Genomic DNA, 10705 nt, shown 5'->3' on the forward strand with positions numbered 1-10705 from the left:
CTACAACCTATCCTGAAGGATGACCCAACACTCTCACAAATCTTGGGAGACAGGCCAGGGGACATCATCACAATTAACTTAGGCTTGAATAGAGACTGGGAGTGGCTTAGTCATTATGCAAGGTAGCCTATTTCCCCTTGTTTTTTCCTACCTCCCCCCCCCAGACGTTCTTGTTAAACCCTGGATTTGTGCTGGAAATGGCCCACCTTGATTATCATACACAGTGTAAGGAGAGTGGTCACTTTGGATAAGGTATTACCAGCAGGAGAGTGAGTTGGGGGGGGGGGGGGGGTGAGAAAACCTGGATTTGTGTTGGAAATGGCCCACCTTGATTATCATACACATTGTAAGGAGAGTGATCACTTTAGATAAGCTATTACCAGCAGGAGAGTGGGGTGGGAGGAGGTATTTTTTCATGCTTTGTGTGTATATAAAAAGATCTTCTACACTTTCCACAGTATGCATCCGATGAAGTGAGCTGTAGCTCACGAAAGCTTATGCTCAAATAAATTGGTTAGTCTCTAAGGTGCCACAAGTCTGCCTTTTCTTCTTGCTGATAGTGAATCCTATGCTGCCTGAAAATTGCCTTTCCGATCAAAAGGAGAATAGCCAGCTGTTTTCAGAAGTCCTTTGTATGTTTATTTAATAGCTGTAGTATATAGAAAGAGGACAGTATCCCTTTAAATAGTTTGTAAGCCCTCTAGGGGCACTGACCATGCTCTCTGTGTTCTAGAAGCCAAGGCGAGCAACAGCACGTATATGTAGGTAGGCCTTGTTTATAGTCAGTAAACACAGTTATTTGTTCCCGGGTGGTTCCATCATATCTTGTGCAAGAGTAAAAGTCACAATATTCTTACCCATAAAAACCCTCCAAACGCTCACTGATTGTATAAAGGGTTTGAGGTTGGGTCGTCAATTTTTGAGATCTTTCTAAGGGTACATCTACCTTGCAATAAAAGACCTGCGGCGATGAGGCTCAGAGCCCAACTGGTCAATTAACGTGGGTGCCAGGGCTAAAAATAGCAGTGTAGACATCCGGGCTCACGCTGGAGGCCTGGCGTGAAACCCCCTGATGGGGAGGGTCTCAACACAGCTCTTTTTAACCCTGTGAGCGCGAGTCAATTGATCCAGGCACTGAGGCGCGCTGGCAAGGGTCTTTTATTGCAGTGCAGATATTCCTGAAGCATCTACAGACACTGCATATTTTGCCTTGCCTAGCGACTGGGGCAAACCTTTGACTTGAATGGGAGCAGGGGTCGGCCAGCACTGGATGCTTTTGAAAATCCCATGCCAAGGGCATGAAGAGTGTTCTAAGGCCTAGCCTTGGTCCCAACAGTGTGCAAGCCAGATGCTTAGATGGAGCCTGTGGGTTGGAGGGGGGCACCACACTTCTACCTCCCTGCATAAAGCTTACATGGCCCCCACCCCAACTACACACCATTCCCAGGAGCGGACTCACAGCGCAGTTGCCATGTTCAGTCATCAGGCACTGGGAAATGATGGCGGGGAGGCCCTGGGCATCCAGCATCCCTTTAGAGCCAGGATCCTTCCTGGCTGACTTATAGCTGGGGGGAAAATGCATGGGGCATTGTGGAAGCAGAGATGCGGGCTCTCAAGCTGCCCCATGAGACCTGGAGGGGAAAGCCCCTTAGCGACACCCCCTCTCGCCCATAGGACAATCTCATTGTTATTTAAAGAGGCTGGGAACCTTCTCCCCTCCTTCCCTGCTGGGGATGTGCAGTGATTACCAGAACCCTAGAGCTGCAGTAACTTCTGCACCCTCTGTGGCGGCAGTGTTGGGGCCAGGGGAGCTGGGGAGGTATATCGGGCTGCTTCTGAGGGGAGCCCCTTTCCACGAGTTCTCACAATTCTGGGATGTGGCTCCCCTCCCCTTCATCTGCCACCCCGGCTGGCAGACCTGCCGAGCAGCCAACTGGGCGCACAGATGACTTTAGCAGCCTGTTGGGGCTTACGTTGGCCTTGGCTGCCACATAAACTGGCTTCGGGCCCATAAAAAGTACACTTAAATATAGAGGATGTAATAAAATGATAGTGGTATCATAAAAATGCATTACTCTTTTCATAAGAGATAGCAAGGGCTTAAATACCTACAATAGGGTCCTTCATCAATCTGCTCCATTCAGTTCCCGTCTGTGCTGCTGAGGAGAATTTAAGAAACGAGCACCAAGTGTCTTCCCTGTAATCCTGGCCTCACATCAGCTAACGCCATCTCTGACAGCTGCCTCTGTTGGCTTCACTACGTCTCTGGGCCTGATCCGGCACTGTTTGCACTGAGTGCAAAGCGGGTAGAAAGCCCCATGGTGGGAGAGAGAGGAGAATTCCGACTGAGTAGCGTTTCACATCCAGTTTGCACAGGTATGCCTGACTGCCCAATGCGCCAGGCAGTGGAGAATCAGGACCAGTGTGCAATGGAGCATTTCTTTTTAACAGCTTAGGTAGTTCATTAAGGCAAATCCTTGATGTTTCTTCCCACTGTTTTTTCCCCTCATTGCACCTGTCCCCCCGGCAAAAGGTTCTGCATCGCCCTATCAGTATCATTTACTATATTTAGCAAAACAAATTTAGTTCTGGGGCAACCTCAAGATGATCCCATATTGGAAACACTATTCCACATTCTAGAGTTCCAGTGAAAGTGCTTGAATAGCTTCATGGGACTTCGCCGTTTTCGGGACTTCACCTCTCAGTATTTCTACTCGGGCCCATGTAAACAGTTCCAAGTGGCTCTAAACCTGATTAACTAAAGAGTCCCACAAGGGTACGTTGTTTTGATCCCTGCCTCTGTTTGTTTTCTAGCGTACTCGACGAAGCTCAACAAGTTTCCTGTCTTTAATTGCGACGATGGCCTAAAGTATCTGTGTCTCAGTGCTGTAAGCCCAAACACTACAAAAGCTACTCTGTACGCCCTGAACGTGTGGCGGTACTGGTGTGTGACAAAAGGACTTAAAGACTGCATGGACATCACTAAGGTAAGCACCGAGAACGCCTTGAGACCGCTCCTCTGGTCAAGGCCAGCTGACCCACGAATGGGAGAGACACGGCTGGGTAAAGGTGAGGATTTAAACCTCCTTTATGCTCCCATGATCCCAATATTAGCCAGGGACCAACCCAGCCCCCAGAAGAAGTCTGCAGTCTTCTCTAATTTACACCTTTTTGCCTCCTGCCCCGTGGGGCTGTTCCATCAGCCAGGGACAAGCTAGGTACAGGGGAGTTCTGGCCACACCCACATTTTGCCCAACCACGGCCCCTGCGCTGGCAGCCCAGAAATGGCAGGATATTCATGTCCTTGCCCAAAGAACACACTTTTTATCTAAGGGGCCTTATTTCTCTCTAGGGGTCAGGTACTAAAGCCCCAGTCCAGCAAGCGCTTAAGCATGTGCTTAACTTTAAGTCTGTAGTTCTACTTAGATGTTTCAAGTTAAGCATGTACTCTGCTACAGTGGAGCCTAAGAATTTGTCTTGTCTGAAGTAATACAGGAAAAAAATAAAAATAACCCTGCAACAGTGATAAAAATCTACTCTATGACCAAAGCAGTAACAGGGACGTTAGATACCAGCACTCAGCACACAAGGGTGCAGAGTCGAGACATCCTTACAACTGATGCAATAGAGATCCTAGACGCTGTGTGCATCAGGCAGCCTGCTGGTTAAGGGAAGGGTTTCTTGTGTTAGTGAGATTAACGACAGTGCATGCTGGGCATCTAAGGAATGTCGGTCGAGTCCCAACGATGTGATACAACATTAGAACACCAAGGACTGCTTGTCCCACTACGACCTGTAATGTCAGGAAGTATTTTTGTTTTCAGTTTCGAAGGTGTCCATTTTAAGAAGGCTGTTGCCACTTGGACTTGCATCTGTTTTCATAATTTACAGATGTGTTTGTAATCCAGAAGCAGAAATGAGAGCGCCAAAATAAACCTGTGCAGGTTAACAAAGTCTGATTGCAGGGCAAGTATGACATACAAATGGCCCAGATAAGTGCTTGTGATTACAGACAAAGGGTCCCTGAATGCTTTTTAATTCTCAGACTCTGGGAATCAAAGGCGATATTGTCCTCCATCCCTCCTGTTATCGCAAGCATCTCATTATAACCAGCTTAATGCTTTCCTTTAATTATGAGATTTATAGAGGCTGTAAGTATATCTCAGGGAAAAGGAGGAACGGAAAGTTTCCCTGGCTAGAGCTTAAAAGGGAAAAGTACAGAATATAAGGCATGCACTGTACTCCATGCATCAGACTATATTCATATTAGGTGAAATCCTGATCCCAGTGAAGTCAACGGCAAAACTCCCATTGACTTCAGTGGGGCCAGGATTTCACCCTCCATTTCTTAAAATGTGGGGGTTGGTGTTGTGGTGGAAAGGGCCCCACCCTAAGCATCAGAATGTGTCATCTCTCTCACCTTTCATTAATCCTGGTCCCCTAATACCAGTGGGGTCCTCGTCTCTGCAAAGCAGTGTCCTAGCAGAGGAGTGCTCAACCCTTTTATTCCAGGCTGCCTTTTTTTCTCCATACAGCTATATTTCCCATTCCAGTCAGTACAGCAGCCATATACATTGCATTCTCTTTGTAGTTACACAAATATGCACCCTTCTTCCAAACCTGCAAGGTTACTACATTCTTTTTGGGAAGACGGGAGCATGTTGCATCTTGCACCTTTCCTCTGTGCAGAGCGTGAAAAGATCTGGAACTTGGGTCTTCCCACTTAGTAGCATCTTTCACCATCCACAAGCAGGCTGACCTATGACAGAGATAGAATAGAAATGGACCCGAGCCACAACCCTGGATCTGAAAAGTGATACATTTTGGAGAAATTTGAAACCGAAGTTCACTGCTGCTCAATATCTGTCATGAGACAGACCTAAGCCCTAGGTGTGAACATCACTGCGGTTTGGGAAAATTTGGATCTAGATCCAAACTTGTCAGTGCAGGCTTGTCGCTAATAAAGAATTTTATCCCATGCATGTAGTAACACTGACATTTGCATTTCTCTTGTTCCAGATTCCAGCCTCAAAGCTGAATGAACTCCTTGAGGACTTCTACATTACGGTGAAGAAAACGGATGGTTCGGACTTCCTAGCCACGTCCTTGCATGCTATCCGCCGAGGCCTGGACCGGATTCTGAAGAACGCTGGGGTGGGATTTTCCATCACCAGCAGCACCTTCACATCCTCCACCAAAAAGTTGAAGGAGAAACTCCGGGTGCTCAGCAAGGCTGGGATGTCTGGTGCTCGCTCTCGAAACATTGTCTATTTTTCCCTGTCTGATGAAGAAGAGATGTGGAAAACAGGATGCTTGGGTGATGAGAGTCCGGTAGCCCTACTGTCCACAGTGGTGAAATATAACAGCCAGTACCTCAACATGAGGACTTTGCAGGAGCATGCAGACTTAATGTACGGGGACATTGAATTACTCAAAGATTCACAAAACAGGCCCTTTTTTGCCCGAACGGACAGCGTGAAACGAGAACACAGGGTGAGCTCTAACAAAGTGTGTTATGGCCAGATATACCATGAGCACTCCAAAGGACACAAGCTGTGTCCCTACTGCCTCCTTTATAAGTACATGTACATCCACCGGCCCCCAACCCAGATGGAAGCAAAGTCTCCTTTCTATCTGACTGCACGGAAGGAGATTAGCGGCATGGGAAATGTGTGGTACGAGGAACAAAGAATGGGTCTCCGCTCGCTGAGGGGAGTCGTCCCAAAGCTGGCTAAAAAAGTCAAACTTGACCACTGTGAAAACTTCACTTTTGTTTCATTCACTCAGGCTTCCAGAAAGTTTGGCTCTCTTAACTCCTATCAACAAGTCTGACATCCATGTTCTAACACCATCCATGTGTTCAGTCAGTTGTACACGAAGGGGGCATTGGACTAAAGGAGCTTATTTCAGTAGCCAGACCTCTATAGACAAGCAGAAAGATGATGGCCTGCTGATGACTCGCTTTGATCCTTATCGAAGCAGCTGCTACTGAGAAAAATTGAGCTCTTTTCCAAATGTGTGTTAATTATATTCTATTATTGAGACAATATATTGCTGCATATACAAGAATGCTACAGGAGTGAGGAAATCAGTTAATTACAGTGCCTTTTAGCACAGGTTTTTCTCAACAACTACCACATTAAACTGGTCCAGAAATAAAATTCCCAGTAGGTCAGTAGCTTTAATACATTGTGAAGAAACTAAGTTGCTATTAAATAATAATTTAAAAAGTGGAAAGAGTGAGAAATTAAATGTTTCCTGGGGAAAAATTGCACTTGACACTTTTCTGTTTGGTTGATGGATAATCTACCTTTGAAAAGCAAGCAGCATCACTTGATGGAAGATCCTGCAGCTTTCTTCTGTTACAACGTTTGGAAAGCATGAACTTGGGTTATGGAAGCTCTCTGTAGTGGTTGTCACCTGCTTTCCATTGTCCATTGCTTTCCATTCCATTGGGGCAATTTTATGAAACCAGATTCATGTACACACACGTTTTAAGAACTATATTTCCTACGCAATGGATGACCTGTGCTATCATGGATTTTTCTCCTTAACAAGTATGGCTTGGATTAAGGGAGCTATTATCAAAGACTGGTAACTCTTGAAGCAGAAGTGCCTATGTTTTCTTTCATAGTTGTCATACAAAGGTTATTTTCTTGTGAACCATTCTTAGATTTTTCCCATCTGGGCGGTATATAATGAATATAGATATTTTTCCAATATACAATAATTTACACTGGATCTGTAGATACTACTAGAGGTAATTCCTGGATTTACCAAACAAACAAACAAACATGGTTACAGCATCCTTGAGGGACAGCTTTTTGAATCATTAATTTATAAAAGTTAAGTCCAAATATTTCAAAAAGGCCAACTAGTGATTTTGGGTGCCCTGCTTTTGAGACACTCTAAAGGGACCTGATTTCAGCATTGTCTGAAAGTCAGATCTCTTTACAATGTCACAAGTTTGGCACCCAAACACTGAGGCTCTCAAAATCACTAGTCACTTTTGTAAAATCTTGGTCTACACTCTTAGGGTTCAATCCAGTGCCATTCAAGGCAATCGGAAGACCTCTATTGACTGAAATGGGAGGTGTATCGAGCCCTTAAGTCACAAGAAGATGTGTCATAGAAGACCTTGCACCTATTTTAGGGAAGTAGGAGTTTTACCATGCGTGGCTCATTGTTCTAGTACAAATGACCAGGCTGTCATCTTTCAATGTATCACAAAGCTGTGACATCATTATGGAATCTGGGGACACATCAAGCAATCATTTGTATACCAAGATTGTTTTACACCTTTAAATCATAGCTCAAGACCCATAGTTATGTGAATACAGATATATAGAAATAAAATCAGGCTTTATTTTTTGGACGCTTCATACACACGTTGCTCGTATACTTCTAGCAAGAACTCGATTTCTAGTATCTATTTATTATCCATGAGTTCTAAAATATAGTTTTACTTCTGTCTTTTAAATGTGTGTGAACAGCATTAAATATTACTTTAGTTTTAAGAAAGTCAGTCACTGGACCGGGAAAGACAGAGCAGCATTAGCAAGGGAAATATCCACCATAAGCTACCAACTAGACCCTTGTGCAGGCTGTGTTGCTTATTTTCCTCCTTCTGTTTGTTTCCTTACTAAGGACCTGATCCTGTGGGGTCTGAGTACCCTCCACTCCCCTTTGATGGCAGGGCGAATTGAAGATGCTCATGCGTATATATGATCAGACTCCGTCCTAGTAAATGTAGTGTGAAAGCTATGGGGTTAGGAACTTTGGTTAAGCTGTATTTCTTTCAGAGAACTGTACAATGTAGCTTGATGTATATTTCTGAAATTGTTGGTATTGATGTCTGAAAGAAAACATACATTTCTCTGAACACTTTACCTCTTCTTGGTTTACATCATTTTCCTTTATTTGACTGACTCTGGTAAAGGGAATATCCTGAAACAATGTTTTGTCAGTTCTCTGAGGTTGATCTTCATGTAGGAGACTGGCAGGTAGGAGACTGTATGTGCGGTACACTGTAGCATCACAAAGGCATTCCAGCAAATAACTGGACATTACTGACAGAAAAGCAAAAGCTATATTTACATAGTATGGTTAGTTTTCCTTTTAAAGAGATTATTTATTTCGGCTCTCACGTCTGCCTTGCACCTTTGTGCAGTCATTTACACCTCTGCAAAGTCAGTGCAAAATGCTGACAGATTAGCAGCATTTGCTGGTTAGTAGTATACCTCTGCCCAGGTATAAATGGCAGCCCAAGCGGCAGGGCTGTGAAGAATTTAGTCTTGGACGTGTCAATTTTAATGACAAAAATTTCCAAACCCAGATGCATAAAGTCAGGCTTTTAAATCCACAGTTGGCACCTAAATATGTGGCCTAATCTTCAGAGATCCTGAACTTCGGCAGCTCCCTTGGGACTTGATGTTGCTAAGTAATTTCCAGGATCAGACATTGGGAGAGGGCATCACTATTAAAAATATTAGGGGAGAGATTTCCAAATGCACAAAGGGGCACTAGGCACGAAGCTAAATGTGACTGCTTATAGCAGAATTTGGCTAAAATTTCGTTAATTCCCTTCTGAACTCTATTCGGATAGAACAATTGCATTTCATTATTGTATTCCAGAACTCTCTCTACAAGGAGAAACTAATTCACAAGTATTATCTGATAAAATACTTTACAGTGAGGAAAAATCCTACTTCTTTGCTTTAAGAAGTGATTAGTGCAAATAAGATTTTTTTTTTAGTACTAGTATAGATTCCCTCCCACGCCCCAAAATTTTTTTCATGGTATTAATAGCCATAATTTGAATTAAATGGTGCCCCTCTGTCCTAACATGTGAATCTATATTATCCAAGGAAAGCATTTATCCTATTCCTGATCTGCTAGCAGTGAAGATGAGCTTTCCATGTTTTGCAAACATTGGTATTATCTGCATTTGAAAAGCAAATAGAGCACCGAAGGGCAGCAGATGCTAGACAAGCTCAGACAGGCATAGAATCAGCCAGCTTGTTATCCTGCATTTGGCCTATCAATCTGATACCTGATACTTCACAGGATACCCGTAATGCACACTGTGTACCACAAAGCTTTTTCTAGGGATTGGGTGAAAAGACGCTACCCTATGAGCTGAAAAAAATAACACCTAATGCTTTTGTGAAGGAAAGTCTGTCTTGATCCTGTTTAACAATGTCTTTTTTTTAAACTGTTCTTAAGTTCAATAATTTGGTGGCGCTGTTCTGATTTATAATCAGTGTTTGCTCTGAAATAAAAGCAATATTCATCTTTGCAAAATGTGAGATGGGACTAAATATTTCAGAATCTAATTTTTTTTTGAAGTAGAGAACAACATTTGATCGTTTAATGATCAGTTTTTTAAAAAATTATTTGTTTATTCCCTAAACTTTCTCTGTGGTACAGTCAGTAAAAGATCTTCATTTTGTCTTTTAACTTTTAGCATTAATGATACTGGAGCCATTGTTACTTATCTGAGTAAACTGGATTTTTAAAAGCATCAAAGATAGGCTCAGGTTACTGTTTCTGCATTATACTGGTATCTAGAGGCCTCATCTGAGATCAGGGTCACATTGCGCTGGGCAGCGCCCATACACAATCCATGTCGCAAAGGGCTTACAATTGAAATAGACAAGAAATGAGAAGTTAAAAAGGCACAAAGATCTGAACAGACTTCCCCAGGGTCACACAGCAGGTTGGGGGGAATAGCATCCAGGTCTCCTGAATCCAAGTCTACTGCCCTATCCCCTGGGCTATGCAATCAATCTTGCATTCACCAAGTTACACTTCTGAACAGAACTTCACTGGGAGTCCTCTGAGTGTATCAGGAAGGCAGCATCATAGAATATCAGGGTTGGAAGGGACCTCAGGAGGTCATCTAGTCCAAGCCCCTGCTCAAAGCAGGGCCAATCCCCAATTTTTGCTCCAGATCCCTAAATGGCCCCCTCAAGGATTGAACTCACAACCCTGGGTTTAGCAGGCCAATGCACAAACTACTGAGCTATCCCTCCCCCCCATCATTCTAGACCATAAGCATTAATGAACTGGAAAGCACTGGGATGTTACCAGAGGAGATTGCATCTGTTTATTTAACTGTGTGGCCGAGCTATGGTGACAAGTTGCATTTGTGCATCATCTGTTTGGGAGTTTCGCCAGAGCAAGGACTGCAGAGCAGGCCATGAGGGGAATTACCACCCAAAAGCCCCATTATTTTGAGATGGTGGCGCTGGTCCTGAGCTGCTGCTGAGGAGCACTTAGTGCAACTGGAGTGGAACGAAGCCGGCTTGACACCATCTTTTTGCACTCCTGCCTTCCTGAGGCTGCCTGGATGCCACTCCAGTCCCTGGCACTAATTATGATGGCCTGAAGCTGCTCCAATTTATATTTCCTGCCAAGAGCCCCAACTGGCCCTTCCAGCAGCCATCATGGGGCACAGTGGGGAATCAGACCCTGTGTTTTATGTTTCCAAAGGGCTTGTTCACCTCCATCTTGGGTTCTGCTCTATCCCTGTTCAGAACACTGATAGTGCAGACACCCTTCGGAAAAAGTGAGGTATAAATACTTTAAATGTATATTTCTTATGGTTCCATATAGAGGGGTTCCATTCAAATTCCTCTTATATCACTGTATTGCAATACTTGGCAAAGGCTGACTTTTGAACGATGGCCACTGCACTATTTAC

At 44.0% G+C, this 10705-nt stretch overlaps 1 protein-coding gene across 2 annotated transcripts in view; it reads left to right on the forward strand.

Annotated features, from left to right (window-relative positions):
* The window catches only part of KIAA1958 (KIAA1958 ortholog), a 113699-nt gene extending 105817 nt beyond the window's left edge, over positions 1–7882 (forward strand). For both annotated transcript variants that reach the window (XM_075128858.1, XM_075128857.1), the window contains 2 exons: positions 2815–2987; positions 5020–7882. In XM_075128858.1, the coding sequence (XP_074984959.1) occupies positions 2815–2987; positions 5020–5832 (986 nt within the window). In that variant the 3' untranslated portion in view covers positions 5833–7882. The remainder of the gene's footprint in view (positions 1–2814; positions 2988–5019) is intronic.
* Positions 7883–10705: the final 2823 nt, after the last annotated feature.

This window comes from Caretta caretta, chromosome 5, assembly GCF_965140235.1.
Source record: "Caretta caretta isolate rCarCar2 chromosome 5, rCarCar1.hap1, whole genome shotgun sequence".
NCBI classification, from domain to species: domain Eukaryota; kingdom Metazoa; phylum Chordata; order Testudines; family Cheloniidae; genus Caretta; species Caretta caretta.